At 49.3% G+C, this 20,272-nt stretch overlaps 1 protein-coding gene across 13 annotated transcripts in view; it reads right to left on the reverse strand.

The window, feature by feature from the left end:
• SYNM (synemin) overlaps positions 1–19,174 on the reverse strand; it is a 30,936-nt gene extending 11,762 nt beyond the window's left edge. For all 13 annotated transcript variants that reach the window (XR_013160667.1, XR_013160666.1, XR_013160663.1 and 10 more), the window contains exons 1-2: positions 18,264–19,174; positions 10,257–10,381 (exon numbers count right to left, since the gene is read on the reverse strand). Coding sequence is in view for 2 of the 13 variants with exons in the window: in XM_077124044.1 (XP_076980159.1) it covers positions 10,257–10,381; positions 18,264–19,064 (926 nt within the window). In the remaining 11 variants the exon portion in view is untranslated. The remainder of the gene's footprint in view (positions 1–10,256; positions 10,382–18,263) is intronic.
• Between the last annotated feature and the right edge of the window lie 1,098 nt (positions 19,175–20,272).

Below are 20,272 nucleotides of genomic sequence, written 5' to 3' on the forward strand. Positions count from 1 at the left end.
GGACATTTTCACACCCTCAGAGCTGTAAACGTGTAAACTAATAAATTCCCATGGTCAAAAGCCAGCTCATTTCCGGTATATTAGATTTCAGCAGTGTTAGCAAACTAAAACAGCTCCCCCTCCTCCAGGCACCTCACTCCATCCAGAGCCACTTCCCGTTATCTCCTGTAATAAAAAGGACGGAAGCCACTCAACTAGATCATTTCACTTCTAGCTCTAAAAATTTCTAGCATCTTCATGACGTTGTTATCTATGGCTGCAACTTAAGACCACGGCTTTGCGGAGAGGTAGCGGACACGTCAAGCTTTGGGACCAACAGACCAACATATAGGTGGTAGGTCAGCCCTGGGGTGAGTGGCCAGGTTACCGGGTACTGTGCAAATAGCAAATAACAGTTGTCTGGTTGCTAGAGCAATGGATGAAGTCACTAAACTGTGGTTCCAAGAAGTACACTGGCTATGGCAAAGAGCAGGGGGAAACCGAGCCCGCCTGGAAATGCTGGCATCGGCACTGAGAGCCGGGCACAGAAACAGAGGAGGGACGTCCCCACCAGCAGCGGGGCTCAGTGGTTCAGGCAAACTGGGGCCAAGCCTTATTTCCACCAAGCGAAATGTGGTGATTCCCACAAACGCAAGATCCCCATGGGCAGTTTGGAAAAAAACCAAAGGAACTGCCCTTCAAAGGATAAAGGCAAAGAAGAGGGCAAGAGGAAGTCTACACCAGGCGTACCCCGTGTGAGTCTGGCTTGGAAGCCCACGCGTGTAGACGCCAGTTACACGCAGGGTCCAGGAGGATGGGGGCGGGGGCCAGAGACCCCTCCACCTGTTGTCAGAGCCAGGAAAGAGGACAATATCTCACGAATGCCACACCCTCATGACCAAGCATTCTAGGTTCCAGAAACACAAATAGACTCCATGTCGGAGAAAACACCGAGCTCCGTATTCTAAGGAGGACGTTCAGAGTAAAAGTCAGACTGCAAGCGTCCATGCATGCCCGGGGACACAGCAGTAGAGATGCATCCTAAGCAGCTCAGGGGGCCAGGGCGGGTCTCGGCGAAAGGGCCAAGTTCTATTTCCAACCTCCTCTCTGCCTGCTCAGCAGGAAGCCCCAGAGTCCCACAGGGGTTCTCACTCCAGGGCTGGGGAGGCAGGACAGAACGTGCCTGCTGCCAGATCCGGCTCTGCCCTGACAGATGGCAGGCCTGGAAGGGCCCAGGTCAGCAGAGAGAATCAATGGCAGATTCCAGGGTGGGGGAGGCAGGGGACCGGGTAAAGAGGATCCCTGCGAGGGGGGAAATATGCCTTTCCCCAGCCCACAGCAGAGCTTGGCTTTGTTCCTCTTTCGGGGCAACCAAAGGAATCACCAGAACTTTGCTGCGTCCAGGTCCCAAGGGGATTGAGGTCCCGGGCAACGCAACACAAAAGCCCCCCAAATTGCGGGCCACTCGTGACCCAGTTGACACTGAGCCCCAAGCCCGGTTCTAACGTCACACAGCTCTCCTAGCCCCGCGACACAAGGCTTCTGAGCATCGCCCTCAGCTGACAGCCGAGGAGCACAGAGATGAGAGGCTGGGGACTGAGGCCACACACATCCTCGGAGGGGACCGTGGGACGAGAGCCGGGCAGCCCGTGTGCTCAGCCTCTGCCTTGGACTGCCGCCCACCCCCCCACATGATCAGAGACGCTGCCCTTGCTGGCAAATTCTGGAAGCAGAAACCCTGCAGACAGAACCTGAAGACTGTAGTAATAAAGTTAATTCACACTCTAGGGCATTCCATTCCAGGTGCCCCTACAAGGCTCTCCCGTGTGAGTGCGAAGCTCCTACTGGGGAAGAACTCACCCCCATGTCTGAGCTCACCCCTCCACCCCCCATTTAACTCATGTGCTAAATTCACAAGCATCTCAATAAAAGACACATCACCCTGCTCTCCGGCCATGCGGCACAGAAGACTCCCATGGCAAAGGCACAGAAACAGAACCTCTTAAAGAGATGCCGGAAATGTAAGAGTTCCTCAAAAGGTCTTAAAGGAGCAGTTTTAAGGACCAGCCTTGTACAGCTTTAAGGAACAGGTAGAACATCCTCTGAGGTGCCAAGCAAAGCTAGTTATTTCAAAGGCAGTGGAGTTAAGCTGCGTAGGAGCCAGTGGGGGCTGACAAACGCCACCTCCCCCTGACCCCTGAATCATGGGCTCTGAGCGAGCATTTCCTACAACTTCAGGGGTGGGGCAGCCTCTTGGGCAGGGAAACAAGCAAACAGGTACAGGGAAAGAGGTGGCGCAGGGCACAAATCCACAGCGCAGAAGTGTCTGCAGTAGGGCCTCTGGCCTGTCTCTCACCCCTCATCCTCCCCGAGCCCTGCAGAGTGCGCTCCATGTGGCGTGGACGAGGGCAATGGAATTCCAGGGCATGCCCACCATTTCTCAGCATGATGGGCTCAACACCACCACATGGCACACTCATAAGTGAGGACAACATGGGGAGGGGAGGAGACCCCCGTGGGGGAGCCCACCACTGTGCCGGGGTCTGTGGAAGGTTCACCTGGCTAGAGCAGATGGAAAGTTCAGGATGCAGGAGGGGCGGCCACTGACTCCTGGAGCTGGGACAGGAGCCTCAAAACTACCTTCCGCGGCCTCTCCCTGGCGCACGAGGAGAGCCGAGCTCCAGGCAGGGCTAAGGGGCTGCTGGGTCACCAGCGAGGCTGGGCCAGGGCTGGCACTGCAGAGCCTGCCAATGAGCCAGTGCTTCCTCCTCTGTGCTGAGACACGGGCCCACGGTGGGGCAGCCACTGGGGAGATGACGGCACAGAAGGCAGGGCAGAGCAGAGAGATCAAGGCAGAATTCTATTTGTGATCCGAATTAGAAATGTTTCACCCCAGATTGGAACAACCATGGGCATTACATGAAAGTTCAGGACGAGCCAACAGTGCTGAACCATTTTTGGACATTCAGTCTGGCAGTCAGTGTTACTTCACTTCCCAAGAGCCTATTCATCAAAATGAGATGCTGAAAATACTCAGATGACAAACAGAAAGAAAACAATTACTGATAAAACAGAGAGGAAGTCCAGGGAGTGGTTCGTACAGCAGCAAGCTCCAGAGTTTGGTCGTCTGGATTCAATTCCACTTCCCAATTCTGTGACCTTGGCCCAGCCACTTAAACCCCGTAACTCAGTTTCCCCATTCCTAAAATGGAGCAACATGCATAGGTGGTGGTGGTGGCAATTCAGTAAGTAAATAAGTGTCAAGTGCTTTGGACAGTGGCTGTCACAGAACGATGCTCAATGTTAGCCCTCGGAGTCACTGTCATCGTTGTTGACATGAGCATTAACTCCCAGCTTCAGAAGAAAACCGTGGTAGTTAGGGTCAGGTGTCAACTTGGCCAGGTGAAGGTGCCTAGTTCTGTTGCTGTGGATATGAGCCAATGGTACGTGAACCTCATCTGTTGCTGATTACATCTGCAACAGGCTAGGAGGCGTGCCTGCTGCAATGAATGATGTTTGACTTAATTGGCTGATGCTTGAATGAGAGACTCAACGTAGCACAGCCCAAGCAGCTCAGCATACCTCATCTCAGCACTGTCAGTTCAACCCAGGCCTTTGGAGGTGCAGAAAGAAATCACCCTGGGGAAGGTTGCTGGCACCCAGAGGCCTGGAGGGAAGGCCAGCAGAGATCACCCTGTGCCTTCTCACGTAAGCAAGAATCTCAGTTGAAAGTTAGCTGCCTTTCCTCTGAAGAACTAACGTAATAAATCCCCTTTTATTAAAGGCCAGTCCATCTCTCGTGTGTTACATTCCGGCAGCTGGCAAACTAGACCAAAAACTGCTTCCAGTGAACTTAATTAACTAAAGTGGGTCACGAGGGGAAGGGATTATGGTTAACCCGGGGTTCATTTGTTAATGGAACGTGGGCAAGGCAACCGAATGTATTGACCAGTACCCTGAATTACATACCTTGAAAACTCTAAACGTCAGATATTTCACCCAACAACCAGGCAGGTCTCAGTGTTAATGCATTTTTATAAATTCTTAACAAAAATTGGATGATGATTTGGTTGCATACAAGAAAAATGTCTTTCTCCAGGATCTTTAAAAATCCCCGAGAAATGTTTCCCTTCTCTGCGGCCCCCTCTGAGCTGGCATGGCACTATGCACACTGAGTGTCTCTGGCACAGCCTGACGGCCAAGACCCCAGCCCCCCCTCCCAGGCCTGGCTTTTATCCACCCATCTCACAAGGACCTCTAAGATAGGCCCCTGAACTGAGCCACCTCACAGTACCCAAATGCCTGCCATCGCCCACAAACTCTACTAGCTCAGTCCTCAGGTCCTCTCCCAGGTTGTTCCTTCTACCTGGAAAGCCTTCCCATGTGGTCTTTTCCTGTCCCCCTTTCTTTCAAGCCTCAAGCATTGCCACTTTCCGGAAGCCTTCTATGATGCCTCATCAAGTCTCCCACAGCACAGCACTATCCTAGAATCAAGGACAGGGCTGCGTCTTCATCTTCTTCTCACAGCACCTTTCTGTTTAACTCCCTAGCCAGCTGGATTTTTGCCTACATTAAAATCTAACTACCTCCTTGAACCTGACTTTCATCACATGCAAAATATGCATCTTTGGTGAGGTTATAAAAATTGCACATGCTGCCTAAAAATACTTGACACATGGTAGGTGCTTAATAAATGGCAGCCCTTATCACTTGTTACTGTCATAGGCAGGCTACTCTAAAATGCATTTAAAAAAAAAAGATAGGTGGTGGATTAAGGGATGGGCAGGTGGATAATCATATGAGATAAAGCAAGTCTCATAAAACATTAACAGACAATTTCGGTGGCAGGTATGTGGGTGTTTACAATTCTCTCAGCTTTTCTTGTGCTTGAAAATTGTCATAGCAAAATGTAGAGGAATATTATTTTGACATGAAGCAGCAGAGTAAGTAAAGGAATACATCAGACTGCCCATCTGTGGCATTCGATTCTTCAAATTCCCATGACACTCTAGGGGATTCTGTGACATGGGGCAGGTCCAATGTGGTCCCACGAGGACACCTACGCCCGTTTGCAAACAGACAAGAGTTCTGTGTGGACCTAACACAAACTTCCAAAACCATTTCCACTTTTCCTCTCTCCTGCACTAGTCTGTCCTGTGCCTTCTCCTACAGGCTTCTCACTTATTGGATGCACTTGGGCAGCTTCACCAACAGTAAGGTGCACAAGAGTCACCCAGGAGCTTGTTAAAAATGCAGATTTTGCTTCAGGAAGTCTGGGGTGGGCCTGAGATTCTGCATTTCCACCAAGCTAGCAGCGATGGCTAGTGCTGCCAACTGCAGCCAGCCTGGTCTGAAAGCCACTCCGAGAGTAGCAGGCCACGATAAACTGGGGAGCTGCTCAAAACAAAATGCTAGTCCCACCCCATGCCAATTAAATCAGAATCTCTAGGGGTGGGCCCAGGGGCCAGAGCTTTTTCAAGTTCTCCAGGTGGCTCCCAGGGGCAGCCCCGGCTGAGCAACCTGCCCTGCCCTGTTATGACCAGCGGGCTGCCAGTGCACTAAACCCTCACCCTCCAGGAACAGAACTGTGTGTGTTCTGATGACGGTGCCAGGTGCAAGAGCATCTCCAGCCCCAGCGCAGGGCTAAGGCCATGCAACTGTACAGGTGCCATGGAAACAAAAGAACAGCAACCCGGCTCGGCTCCACGAGTCTCCTTCCTGGCCAGGAGCTGCCAGACTGGGTTTGCTGAAACCCCACGTCTTGGACTCTTTGCAGTTTGTTGTGCTTAATATTTTAAGTAATGTGTTTTACTAATATTTTCTGTTTCTTCTGCACCACAAAGGGCCAAGGAGCTGGCTTCAGAGGTGTTTCTGACATCTGAGGGCTGGCTTCAGGGTAGCTGATGAATTCCAGCTATACTGGAATTTGCTTTAAACTATAGCAGGACACTGCCCCTTTTCTTACATATAAGATGCCAAACTAGATATTCTTCAAGATGAGACTATCAACCAAGTAGCTGGGGTGGGTCAGGGGCAGCACCCACCATGGGGAAAACTGAGGCCAAGGGGCATGAAGCTGCTGACAGGGAAGCCCTCCAAGCTTCAGCACCAGCCCTGTGGACAGGGCTACGGAAGGGTCTCCTGGCACAAGCCCAAGGACTGTAGCCCCCAGGGGGACGTGGCAAGTCCCTGCTGCCCTCTCTGAGTCAGGCTAGGAGGGTCAACTATTCCCAAGACCACATGGGCCCTCGTGGAAGAGTGGGGGCCAGGACGGCAAGGTGCCCTCCCACGCATATGAATATTTCAACCCGGGCACAGACTCTGAGTTCAGCACCGAGGACAGACCAAGAGTCCCGTGGGGGGATGAGCTGGTACCTGGCATCATGGGGAAGAAAGAAATGAGACAAAATAAAGTGTCAGTGGCTGAGAGATTTCAGAGTCGACAGGTTATCCTAGCGGTTATTCTTATGTATTATATAGATATTTCTTATCAGTTTATGGGGTATTAGAGTGGCTGGAGGGAAGTACCCAAAACTGTAGAGCTCTGTTCCAGTAGCCTTGATTCTTGAAGATGATTATATAAGGCATAGCTTTTACAATGTGACTGTGTGATTGTGAAAACCTTGTGTCTGATGCTCCTTTTATCCAGGGTATGGCCAGATGAGTGAAAAAAAAATGGATAAAATAAATAAACAATAGGGGATAAAGGGTTAAAAAATGGGTACATTGAAATTCTGGTGGTCAATGAGAGGAAGGGGTAAGGAATACGGGATGTATGAGTCTTTTCTTTTTTCTTTTTATTTCCTTTTGTGGAGTGATGCAAATGTTCTAAAAATGATTGTGGCAATGAATACCCAACCATGTAATGCTATTGTAAGCCACCGGTTGTATATTATGTTTGGACTGTATGTGTCTGAAGATTTCTCAATAGAAATATTTAAAAAAAAAGAGTCCCTTGGGTGGTAACACGGGCTTAGCATCAGAACACTCGTCAGAGATGAAAACACTGGGCTTCTGGCTTGTACAAAGAAATGAGTTATGTCCGACTGCCTGCGTCTTTTCCGTCCACAGACATCTCCCAGGCTAAAGCCTTGACAGGCAGGTTGGCCTGCAGCAAATCTAAGCACTGAGGTCTCTAATGTGCAGCTGGGACGGGGCTGGGGACTGCGACCCGAGTCCTGGGTCAGCTCCTGATATTTCCTCTGTATATCTGGACAGCAGAATGACGTACCGTGAAATTAATCACTGGCTTTCCTGAAAAGTACTGATGGCTCCTAAATTCCTCCAAGATGGCCAAGTCAATCCATAATTGGGTTAGGGAGATGCCAGCATCGGAGAGAAGCAATCCACTCTGCCCCCGCTGGCAGTCAGGCCGCTGACGCCCAGCAAAACTGGCTCCCGTTCAATGCCTTTAAGAAAAGCCAGGCTGGGGGGACGGCGAGCACCCTACCGAAACAGCAGGCCATGAACTCTCGGCCAAGACGCCAGAGAACAGGGGGCAGGATGAAGCAGGGGAGGAAAGGGCTTAGAATTCCAAAGGAACAAAGCACAAAATAGCAGTTGCCTAATTCTACCCAGAAAACCATTATAAAAAGGAAATGGAAAAATCCAACTGCTTGGGTAGGGAGAAAATATTCATCCTATGTCAGGTGTAACATAATACGGGTGTAGACATCTGTTTTCCGGCCCTGCCCACCATCTGCTCCATAGCAGAGCCTGATTTGGGGCACCTCCTGCCCCAATCTCAGTCCTGGGGGTTCCCAAGAGGCTGACCCTATTCAAACCCTAGAGTGTTGTACCCCTGGTCTGGAGACTCAGGGAGTGGGGCCCAACCCTACAGAGCTAGGAAACGGGCCAGGGGCTTCATGGGAACGATTGGGAAAAGGTCCCCCCTTACCATCCCGGCATACAGCGTGGGCAGGGCCAAGAAGAAAGAGGCCAGGGGAGGCCTGGAGGGACCAACTGCGCCTGCAGCTTAAGACTAAGCTAATAAGATTCCTTTTCTGACTTAATAACAACTTGACAAGGATTTTCTATCACTTGCAACTGAAAAACTCCTGATTAATCCTTCCCCCAAGTAAAGCCTGTTTGGCAGTTTTCTTTATCCATAAGATTAAGATCATCCTACTCAGAATTTGTTTGAACATCCTACCAATTTATTCCTGCGACAGTTACCCCAAAGATTTCCAAGGAGAAGGTCATTGCCAGGCCTTGGGGAGAGCAGTGCCACCTCTGCCTCTGTCTGAGCCCTGACCTCCCACCCCTCTGCAGGACCCAGCTCTGCAAGGGGAGACCCAGCAATGCTCCAAGAGCATTCAGCTAGGGGCCTGTAGAGGGCTGCTGTGCTCTGGGCAGCTGCTGGACTCTTGGGTCCCAGCCAGGGGCAGCCCAGCAGCCTGCTCTCTCTCCACTAATGGAAGCCTGGCTGATGGCTGCAATGTGGGTGACAGGCACTCTGCCTTTTAATGGACATCAAAATGATGCAGGATGCTTTGATATTCTTGGAGCAAAACAATGATTGGAAAATTACAGAGGCAGTCCACAGGGAAGCTGAACCAGGTCCTGGGCTCTGTACCTGCTCCACCCCTACCTGGGGGAGTGGACCCTGGCCCCCTTCTCATCTGTTCCAGCTCTAACCACCACGCCCCTCTGTTAATGCTGGTGCTGTTAAAAGGGACCTTGATGACGATGCCCTCCAGTGGCTTTCCAAGCAGTTTCCAAAGCTCCTTCACATCATGATCAACTGATGCCCATGACAATCCTGCAAGACAAAGGGGCACTGTACCCATTTTCTGTGGTTTTGTGGATAAGGCAGGGGTCTGCACCTGGCTTGGCCCCTCACCTGTCTGGAACCCCAGCCTCCAGCCTCAACCCCTCATCTGTAAAAATGGTGAGCGGAGTACACCACAGAGGGTTACGCAAGCAGGGAATAGCTGTTAAGTCCTTAGACGGGATCTGGCAGGCAGTGACAGCTCCATAAATGTTGGCTATTTTTATTGATCTTGCAAATGCGGAGCCGGGGGCAGTCCCTAAAATTCCTTCCAGTGTAGGTCTTGGAGATTTGGGTTCCTAACATTCCTAAGCATGAAAGCTGCCAGGAAACAAGAGATAGCACCCAAGACCCATTTACTACCTATGGGCAGGAAATGGTCACGCCAAAAGGGAGCCCGGCCCTGCCAGCCCACAGGCCAGGCCAGGGAGCCAGAACTGCATTTCCTGCCCAGTCCAGCCCCTCGGATGCTTTGACTGGAGCTGGTTACCCTGAGTTCAAGTCAAAAGCTTGAGAAATAAAGCCAATTGCCCAAAAGTACCATGCTCATCTGTCGACAGAGATGCTGTTCTTCAAAGCCCAACCAGTGGTGGCAGCTGGGGTCATGGTGGGCTCGGAACCCTGGGATCCAAAGCGATAGTGAGCAAGCAGACGGAGTCAGACTTCCTGGGTTTGAGTCTTGGCTCCTGGACTCACCAGCTCTGTGACTTCTCAGAAGAAAGGCTGCTCATCTGTTAACACAGTACCTGAATCTTAAGATTTTCAATGAGTTGACGTGTGCAAACCTCTTCCACAATGCCTGGGACACAGCAAACTCTAGGTTGGTAAACTGAATTACATACCCCCTCTAAAGGGTATGTAATGTTTTCAGTCTTCACCTGCCCCCTTGCAGGTGTGAACCCATGTGAACAGAGCCTTTCAGAAATGCTAGTTTTAGTTCAGGGGTGGTTTGATGGAATCAGGGTGGGTCTTAGATCAGTATGACCAGAGAACTTAAGAAGAAGATGACACTTGGACACTGTCAGTCAGAGAAAGCCACAGGGGAGCTAGAAGTCAGCAGACACAAGGAGAGAGAGAGATCGCCTTGTGAAGGGAGGTGGAGATGCAACCAAGGAATCCCAAGAATTGTGGAGAGCCAGCATCAGAACACTTTGGAGAGAAGGCAGTTCCTAGTTGATGCCTTGATTTTGGACTTCAAGCTTCCGAAACCACACGCTAATAAATTCCTACGTTACACCAACCCACTGTGTGGGATCTGTCATGGCAGCCCTGGCCAACTAAGACACTAAGAAGGTTTAGCTGTTCCCACCACTTGGGGGATGCCTGCTTGGCCATCTCCGTGAGTCCCTGCCCTTCCTCCTTCTTTTGGCCCTGGACTCTTCGCCTGGCCAGGCCAATGGCTGCTGTCTGCTTGGCACAAAGCCCCAGGGACTCTGTAGAGGCCACATTGATTTCACACCACTGAGCTCACCCAGGAGGACTCAGCACATCTGTACAGCATCCTTACCGGTAGGTTGCCACCTCCAGGCTGAGGCCGGTTTTCACCTGCACAAGCTCCTGATAATCCCGCAGCCGGTCAGCCATGGCCAAGGTGAGGCCCGCTTTCTCATCCTCCAGACAGCCGATCACTCTCTGAAGAGAAAAGAGGGGACCTCAGATCAGAGAACTGGAGCTCCACTGGGTCAGACTAGTAAGTACCAGCAGTTCAGAACGCAAAAAGAGATGAAAAACCTTCAGGCTTATTATAGGCGTGGTTATTTGGAAGGATGCTTTCAAGTACTGTAGCTCTTCAATATGGATTTTTAAAAATTGTATATGGAAGGCAAAGACACAAACGGACATTTGCACACCAATGTTTATAGCAGCATTATTTACAATTGCAAAGAGATAGAAACAGCCAAAATGTCCAGCAACAGACGAGTGGCTAAACAAACTGTGGTATATACATATGATGGAATATTATGCAGCTTTAAGACAGAATAAACTTATGAAGCATGTAATAACATGGATGGACCTAGAGAACATTATGCTGAGTGAGACTAGCCAAAAACTAAAGGACAAATACTGGATGGTCTCACTGATGTGAACCGACATTAGCGAATAAACTTGGAATATGTCATTGGTAACAGAGACCATCAGGAGATAGAAATAGGGTAAGATAATGGGTAATTGGAGCTGAAGGGATACAGACTGTGCAACAGGACTGGATACAAAAACTCAGAAATGGACAGCACAATACTACCTAATTGTAATGTAATTATGTTAAAACATTGAATGAAGCTGCATGTGAGGTATAGTTTTTTTTTCTCTCTATTATCGTTTCCTTTTTCTGTTGTCTTTTCATTTCTTTTTCTAAATCAATGCAAATGTACTAAGAAATGATGAATATACAACTATGTGATGATATTAAGAATTACTGATTGTATATGTAGAATGGAATGATTTCTAAATGTTTTGTTAATTTTTTTTAATTAAGAAAAAAAAATTGTATATGGAAGATTTTGATAGGGCCTCGGCTTACCTGTTCATATCCTCTAAGAAAAATCAATGCTTAGGAGTTTATAAAAATAATTGAGGGGGGGGGTGCTGCAAGAGTAGTTCAGTGGTAGAATTCTTGCCTGCCATCAGGAGACCCAGGTTAGATTCCTAGCCCATGCATTCAAAAAAAACAACAACAAAAAATCTTCAACAAATGGTATTGCAATAATGGGATATTCATATGGAAAAGAATGAAATGTGACTCCCACCACACAGCATACAAAAAAAATTCCTCTTGGCAGTTCAGACACCAGTCCACTTACTTAAAAAGGTTGAATATATCAAACTGATCATCTAAGATGCTACTGAAAATAAGCCAAGACTAGCAAGCATGGGGGTTACAATATTTAATACATAAGTCACTCAGATTTGAAACAGAATTGCCCCCAAACCCATTATTTCCCCAATCATAAGCAGGTAAGCTTATATGGAGCTCTTTTCTTTGTTCCACCTAGAAAAGCTACTTTAAAATTATCTGGGGAAACCAACAGTGTTCCTGAAAACCCTTAAGGAAACCCAGGGCTCTCTATCTAAGATTCTTTATTATAAAAATTTTACTTAGTAAGTTCATTTCTCAGAAACTTAAGACCTGCAGATGTTCCTATGCCAGATAAGCCCTAAAATTTAGAGATACCAATCTCTCCCAGAACATTAACCAGTTGCATTCCCCTGCCCCATAATATCGACACCTCTTTTCAACATGAAGAAGTCAGAATGGTCATTGCCTAAATATCCCTGAAGATTGAGGGAATGATCGAATGAGAGGAAGGAGTTGTAGTAGAGAAGTTAGGATTTAACAAAGGATTATGACTACTGAATCATTATATAGATATTTCTTTTCAGTTTCTAGTGTATTAAAACAGCCAGAAGGAAATAACTGAAATCGTAGAACTATAACCTATATACAGTTTGAAATTTGCTCTAAACTACTTGCTAAATTGTACTTTGAAATATCATTTTTCTGTATATATATTTCACAATAAAAATATTTTTAAAAACACAACAGTGAATGTGTCTGTAGAGAGTACTAAAAAATACTAATCATTTGGGAGAATAGACACATTCATGAGATCGTAATATATTCTGGGCATAAATGTTAAAACTCAGACTCAGACATAAATCTCATTTTTTTGACTATACACAGTTAACAACTGCTCCTTCGACGCTGGGTCACATCGCGCTCACACCCATACATACTCTCACTCAGGCCAGCGGATTAAGCCCGCCTCCCTCTCTCGCTTTGGTTGGGAGATACTGGAAAGCGGGTTCAGGTCCTGCTGCCTTTTGCACCCCCAACCCCTAGAAAAATGCCCACCACTTAGAAGTTACACAGTATACATTTGATGAGCTCTACTGAAAATGAAATGATCAAGTTAATATCATCGAGCTCGAAATTTACCATTTTATATGGATGGTCTCATTTAATTAGTAAATGCAACGGTTTCAGTTGCAGCATTTTATAGTTTTGCCTTTTCTTCCTATCATTAACCAGTTCTCCAAAGAACAAACGAGCAAATATTTAAACATTAAAATAAGTCTGCACACTTTACCTTCTGATGCTTAATGGGAAATAGCATTATTCCTGAACACAGTGAACTAAACTCAGCTATACTTTTAAACATGTATCATTTTACAATTTCAAAAACCCTAAGACAACCAAAAGAGGGAAAATATCTTCATTCCTCCTGCAATCCCACCACCAAAGGCACGTGGCAAAGATGTCCAAGGTCCACAATGAACACATAATGTTTGTGTAACCAAGGAATGAGCGTGTCAGGCGCTGCTAGATTTAGCTTTTAAAAAGCACGTGATCAGCCCATAAAAAGTTCTACTTCTCTTAACGGTTCTATTTGTAAGACAGTGATTGTTGCTAGGTTCTCTTCATATATAGGTATACTAAAAACAAAAAGGCCAAAACCACTTAGCTTTTAAAGTACAGGAGTAAATTGACAAACTACTGGCTAATGTCCCATGGGGGATATATGTTTACAGACTCCAAAGCTAGCATCGTCAGCAAAGAGGTTAGCCAAAGCAAACCATTTGCCAAGTATTGATTCAAGTGGCAGAATTGCCAGAAATTAGCCACGACATTCACAACATCTATAATTAAGCCTCGAGGCTAATAACCCAGGTCTCCTCAATCCCCACCCCTTCCCATTTTGGAGGGAGCATAAATTCAGGTACAAGGTTACAATATAAATTGTGCTGTACAGAATGTCTATTATTCCTGCTTACTATAGGAAATCTGACCTAAAATTAAAACTTGAGAATCTGGAGTAATTTATTCTTTTCAAAGAAGTCCAAGTGTTATTAGACTGCTTAGAAAAAAGAAAGAGTAGTTCTCCAACCACAAACTATTCCATACCAAGAAGGTATAGATTCTTCTCTCCTCCAAGGGGGCGCACAACAGTTCTGCACCCCTCAAAATCTGGGGCAGAAATTCATACTGAGTTTGAGTTAAAATAGCGTAGTTTCAGCCACATTTCCACATGAGTCAACTCTTTCCAAACTGTCCAAGGAAAAATCAATATACTTTTGGAAGCGGGGCTGCAAAACTCATTGGCTCTCAATGATCTCCACAGAAAACATAACCAATCCCCCTGGAATGGCTCTCAATAAAGCTTCAGGTTTGAGCTCTGCCAGAAGCTTTCAACTGTGGGCCAGGCCAGAGGCACGGGAGCTGCCAGACACAGGATGGCTAATTTTAACCCAAGCAGAAACAGCATGGCCTAATGCTATACAAGCTTGGGAGAAAGGTCACCTTTTTTATTGCTATTTAGGGAACTTTGGGGTGGCCTCACTGCTGATGATGAAACCTCACTGCTGATGATTTGCTACACTCTAGAAAGCATGCTGCTGTTAATGTCAGAAGAACGAACTTTCTCTTAGCCGAAGAAGAGCTATTCCTTGCTGGCAAGTTACACACAGGGCACAAAATAGGAGGAGCGTGCAAATGTCACAGTCATTTAGAATCTTGACTCTTTGAGCACAGAGGGAATTTAAATACTAGGATGACCTCATTTGGACATGAAAACTAAGTGCATTGATAATAATATGCATTAATGGAGTACAAATTTAGTACCTGTATCCCCAGGCCAGAGAGCAACCCTGCCCAGACAAGCATCCAATAATCCACAACAGCTCCCGTGGGTATCTAAGAGGCATCTCGTACTGAACCCAGATGGGTCTCCCAAACCTGACCCCTTATGTCCACCCCATTTGTTGAAGGCCACTCTCTTCTTCCATTTGCTCAGGTCACAACCTTGGTGTCAACCTTGAATTCTCCCCTTCTCTCACAGCTACACCCAAACCAGCAGCAAACCCTGATGGCTTTAACTTGTCAGCCCCTTCACTGCTGCCCCTGGGTCCAGGCCTAAAGCACCTCCTGCCTTGAGTGCAATTATCTCCTAAAAAGGTCTCCCAGCTCTCACCCTTGCCCCACTCAATCTGTTTTCAACACAACAGCCAGCACTCTTCTGTTTAGAAACAGTCAGGTCAGACTCAAGCCTGTCTGCTGAGAACCCTCCAAAGGCTTCCACAGCCATCCTAGAAGAAGCATGGAGGCAAGTACAGCCTCCCACCCCCCGCTCCTGGCTGTTCCCATCTCAAGAACATGCAGGGCAGGCAATTTTCTCTGTTTTATCCGTTGTTTTGTTTTGTTTGCAACTGCAGTGTCCCCAGCACTTAAGAAGAAGGCTTGGCACACATTAAGGGCTTAATAGCTATTAACATGATAAATGAGCTGAGTGCCTGGACGTATGTTCCCGCAAGCTGCTTTCTTTATGCGGATTTTACAAATGGAGAGATTGAGACACAGAAGGGTTAAGGAACCAACCTGCCCAGAGAGTTGATGGCAGAGTGAGAATCTAGAGCCAGGCAGGGCGGCTGCAGAACACGGACCCTTAGCCACGCAGCGCATCCCATCCTCTTTCAAGAAAGGCCCCATTCAGTCAGGCTTTGGGGCAGCCTTTCACAATCTCAGACATCTCAACATTTAGAGCATAAGGTTGGCCTAAACACTAAATTTTCAATTTTTCTCACGAAGACCCTCCCTGCGGATTAAAAGACAGGGTATGTTACTTTGGCTTCATATAACCCAAGTCACATATAAATGGCTGGGAAGCTGGGTGTCAGTTTTGTAACTCCTGGCTGGCAAACTTGAGGCATAGGGCAGGTCGACGGATCTCACCTAACAGAGAGAGGGCCCCAGGTAGGGTCCCATGGAGTATGTTCCCCTGCCACGAACTGCAGATGGGGCAGAGAGAGGCCAGGGAGCCACCAGGCACTGCTCCTGGGGTCCCCCACCCCTGGATCCAGCTCCATCTAGGCTCCCCCGACCCAGTGTGGGGAAGGCTGGGGGGTTCCCATTACACAGCTTAGAATTCAGAAAGAAAGTGAATGAGGCAACACTAAAACTGCTCTGACAATGCCAGCTGGAAGGGTGTGAAGGCATTTTAGGTCAATGGGGGCACACTGTTGAGCTGGCCCTTAGAAAGAACAATTATCGATATTCTGTGAATGCAAGCAATATTTGCTAAAGGTTTCTCTTTGATGGGACAGAGAGACGAGGGAATGTGGTCCCAGTGGTTAGCTGTTCAGCATCGGCCTGAGTTGAATCCTGGCTCAGCCACTTATAACTGCCTGACCTATGTGCCTCAGTTCTACAGTCTGTAAATGGGCTTGATAGCAGCATCGCCTATAATACTGGAGTGAAGATTGACAGTGAATACAAGTAAAGGTTTTGCTCCTTTGGAGCCTGGCATACAAGCAGTACTTGATAAAGGTGAATGTTTAGGAAAACATTTATTACACCCTATCAATTATATCAGTTTTCAGGATATTTTCAATCTTCTCAGATTGAAATTCTCTAGAAGTTTTTAAAATCATGAGTTTGAGGTTCAATCATCAATGCTTACTCTCTTAACATACTTCCTCTCATTTTTAGAAGTCTGTTTTTTTTGGACTAATGCTCAGAATTGAATCTTCTGACCTGCATTTGAAACCTGGTTGCTTTAAGCTAAGTGGGGAGAGAGACAGGGTATGGATAAGGTTGTAACTGGAGTCACCGGCTATGACGAAACCTCCACGAACTGAAAAATCCTTGCAAGGGAAAGAAAGGAATCCCAGTAAGAGAGAGGTGTCACTGGGCAGGAAGTGGAAGGGGGCCCGAGTCCCAGGTCACAAGGCAACCCTAGGGAAAAGCCACTGCCATTGCAGGTCCCAGGACCCCTCGGTCAAGATATGGTGCTAGAAGGTGACACCTAACTCTACTCCCCATGTCCTCATCTCTCCTCCGCACAGAGGAACTCAGCTTTTACCTGGTCAATATTTGGGGCTCAACTTATGATTTCATTAAAAGGAAGATGTGATTTACTGTTAAAAAGAACAGCGAGACCCAGAGGACTCAACGAGCTTAGGCTCTCCCAAAATGAGTAAGTGGGTTACGGCTCTCAATGAACAAAGGATTTGGTCCATACAATATACCCCAAAAAGCATGTTGCAAACCTGCTTGCCTGGCACTTGTTTTTGAGGGGCCATTCCCTGGTAGCCGGGCCCTGAAAAGGGGCGCAGTGGACAGTAAGTTTGACTGATACTCCTTTCTTTGGTGACTTGCAACTCATTGGTCAAAAGCTCCACAACAACTGCATTAAAGACACTTCTCGGGGAGAAGGCTTTCGAAAATTCTGAGATGAAAGCTAAACAAAACCCACAATCCAAAGATTAAATTCCAAACAATTTAGAACCATATTGCTTTATATGTCTTCCCATCTAGACTCCAGCTCTTTCAATACTGAAATCCCAGCGCGGTGCTGGGGACCCGGGGTCATCGACAGATATTTGCTGATAGGACTTGTGTACACCTGTCGTGACAAATAATCTGTGCCACAACCAACACGTTCCCTTCACTTCTGATTTAAGAAAAGCACAAAATCAGTCTATCCTAAGTCCTTAACTCATAGCTGTAAAACATTTAAACTTACAAGTATTTCTGAAACCGGGTGGATGTGTTTCCAACTGTTGGCCGGGAGAACTACCTACAGTATGATTTGGGAACATTGTAGATTCTGGCCGAGACCCGGCAGGACTGGGGGTCAAATGCTAGGACTGGACTGTATGTACAAATAATAAATCAGCCACGGTGTCATCATCCCTGTTAGAGGGTCTGGGCTTTGCTTCCCTGAAACAGCAACTGTTTATATTACTGTGCACTTGCAGTAACATTCTGTGGCAGGGGCCTGATTTTCCACAGCTTTTACACTACCTGAAGATCTGGCGCCAGCTTGTTCTATGTGTAAAACATCTTTTACTAAACTCATTTCTGCATTATGGCAACTGACCCTCCCAAGAACAAGGAAGGCAACGCCCAGAGAACATGCAAAGCTCCCTCTACCCAGGAAATCATTCAGGCAAAATCAAACGAGTTTGGAAAACAATTTAAGTTTTCCCAAGGAGTGGGGAGGAGGGAGTCTTACAGCCAACCGGGCTGCCATTTTGAATGGCTTGGGGTAAGTGCTAGCCATTCATTGCCTTGGAGCTGCCCAGCATCATGACCTGTCTGAGAAGGAATGATCTGTCACTTCTGACATCAGAGAGGCTCAGCTGGCTTTTTATGTGAGTTAGACCTATGCAACTAAACCTAGGGCTGACGGCAATGATGGTTAGGACGCACCTAGTAATGTCAAGCTCTAAAGCAGTTGACAACCTAATAAGACGAGAGGGAGGGTCTATCCCCCCGGAACCTGCCACAGGGCACGCGCCCGCTGAATCTCTGGCCCAAGGAACCACTCTTCTTACAGTACTGGCAAGGGGCAGGAGACCCTGCCACGGCCGGGAAAGGTGTGGTCCCCTCATCGGTCGGTTTCCCGAGCACCCTCTGGGCCTGCCCCGCCCGTCGGCGAGGCCGCGCCCGGGTTAAAGGCACCCCAGCGCTTCCCCGCGCGCAAGGTGCCCGGCCAGGCCGTCCACACCCACGGACCTGCCGCTCCTCGGCCTGCAGCTGGTACTCCTCGCGCATCCGCAGCAGCTCGTCCTCCAGCCGCGCGCGCAACTGCTCCAGTTCGTCAGCCTCGCGCCGCAGCCCCTCCGCCTCCAGCGCGCACAGCCGCGTCTCCTCCTCGGCCTCGCGCTGGCTCTCCTGGCCGCGCCGCAGCACCTCCTCCAGCTCGCGCACCTCGTCCTCGTACAGCTGCACGGTCTCCCGCCACGACTCGGCCACCAGCAGCGCGTAGGTGTCGTGCACCTCCCGCAGGCGCGGCGGGGGCGCGGCGGCGCGGGCGCGGTAGTGCACGGTCAGGCTGGTGGCACGCGCGCGCAGCTCCCGCACTTCGCGCTCGTGGGCCGCGTCGAGGCCGAGGCGCTCCGCCTGCAGCCGGCCCAGCAGCGCCTCCAGGGCGGCGCGCGCGCCCAGGGCCTCCTGCAGCTCGCGCCGCTGCGCGACCAACTCGGCGTCCAGGCGGCCGCGGGCGGCGCGCACCTCCTCGCCCAGCCGCTGCAGCTCCCGCAGCTCGCCCCGCAGCGCGTCGCGCTCGCCCTCGGCCAGCGCCGTGGCCCAGCTCAGCTCGTCTAGCTGCTGCCGCAGGCTGCGCGCCTCCTCGGCGTAGCGAGCCTGCCCCGCGGCCCACAGGCCCTCCTGGCCGCGCCGGCCGCGCAGCTCCTCCTCCAGGAGCAGGTTTTCGCGCTCCAGCTCCCGCACCCGGCACACGTAGTCATAGAGCCGGGCATTGAGCTCCTGCAGCTCGGCCTTCTCGGGGCCCGTCTGCAGCCGCCAGGACAGCATTTTTCTGGGTGCGGGGCTCTCCCGGCCGGCTCCCTCCTGCCCTGGTCTTGTCCCCTCCGCCGCGCCGCTCTGACCCCGCCGCTGTCCGGAGTCCTGCAGACTGGAGCTGGGGCCGGCGAGCCGCGGCTCTTAGCCGACCAGGCGGGTGTGAGTGGGCGCGGGCCATGGGTCCAGCCAATCAGAACCGCGGCCCGGCGCGGCCACTGTGGCCGGACAGCGCCCCCTGCCGGACTGACCCCCGCACCGGCGGCCGCCCAGTCCCCGGTCGGGGCGCGGAGACTTAATCGTTGCCTGCTGCGCGTAAACAGCCGCCGGGTGGCTCGCTCGCCGCGCACGGTCCCGGGAACCGCTGCGGGGAGGGTTTCCTGTAGCTGCCGCGTGGGGCTTACCTGCGGCACCCAAGTGTCCTGGCAGTAGCGAATGGAAATCGAAGCCTCCGCTAAGTGAGAAATGCTAAGTTGCTCCCATTTACAGGGACTTCTCATCTAAGGCCCCGGAGATCTCGGCTTTTTACATATATGCATAATGTATATGTATATTATTTAATATGCATTTATAATATATGATATATGCCCATATACATATAGACATATATGTACAGTAGATATTCTATTTTAACCTAAAACATAATACACATCCATTTGCCAGTGTTTTGGTGTGGAGCCAAGATTTTTGAGTGAGGGTGGACTATTTAGAGCTCCACGGTTTCCTTCTTCTACAAACTACCCACACAGGGCAGAGTCTACACTTTCCAGTATCAGTTTCTTTCCGTTGGAATGAGAACTTAAAGAGACCCTCAAAGTGCTCCTGAGTGCAGAATCTTTCTGGACTCCTTACATCTCCCCGAACTTTTGTCACCCCAACACCTAAACCTTTCCCACCCCTATCCCCAACCCCCCAACCAACGGCCTGGGTGAAAATATGCAGCGTAATTGTCAAAGGAACCACAGCTCCCTTTTCACACTTGACAGGTATTTAAGTTCGGGATGACGATTACAAGTTCAGGTGGCAATAAGGAGTCCAGGAACAAGCACAGCTGGCTCGTGGCTGGAGTGCCCTGGATGGCGGGGACAGAAGTGTCAGGGGAGGCCTGGACAACCAGCAGGGCGGGAGGGATCCTCACTGCCGGGCCACCGGGCAGCATGATTTGCAGACAGAATGGAACCGTGGGTTGAGCAAGTCAGTGCAGGGAAGTTCCCTTTAGAAAG

Source organism: Tamandua tetradactyla, chromosome 12, assembly GCF_023851605.1.
Source record: "Tamandua tetradactyla isolate mTamTet1 chromosome 12, mTamTet1.pri, whole genome shotgun sequence".
Taxonomy (NCBI): domain Eukaryota; kingdom Metazoa; phylum Chordata; class Mammalia; order Pilosa; family Myrmecophagidae; genus Tamandua; species Tamandua tetradactyla.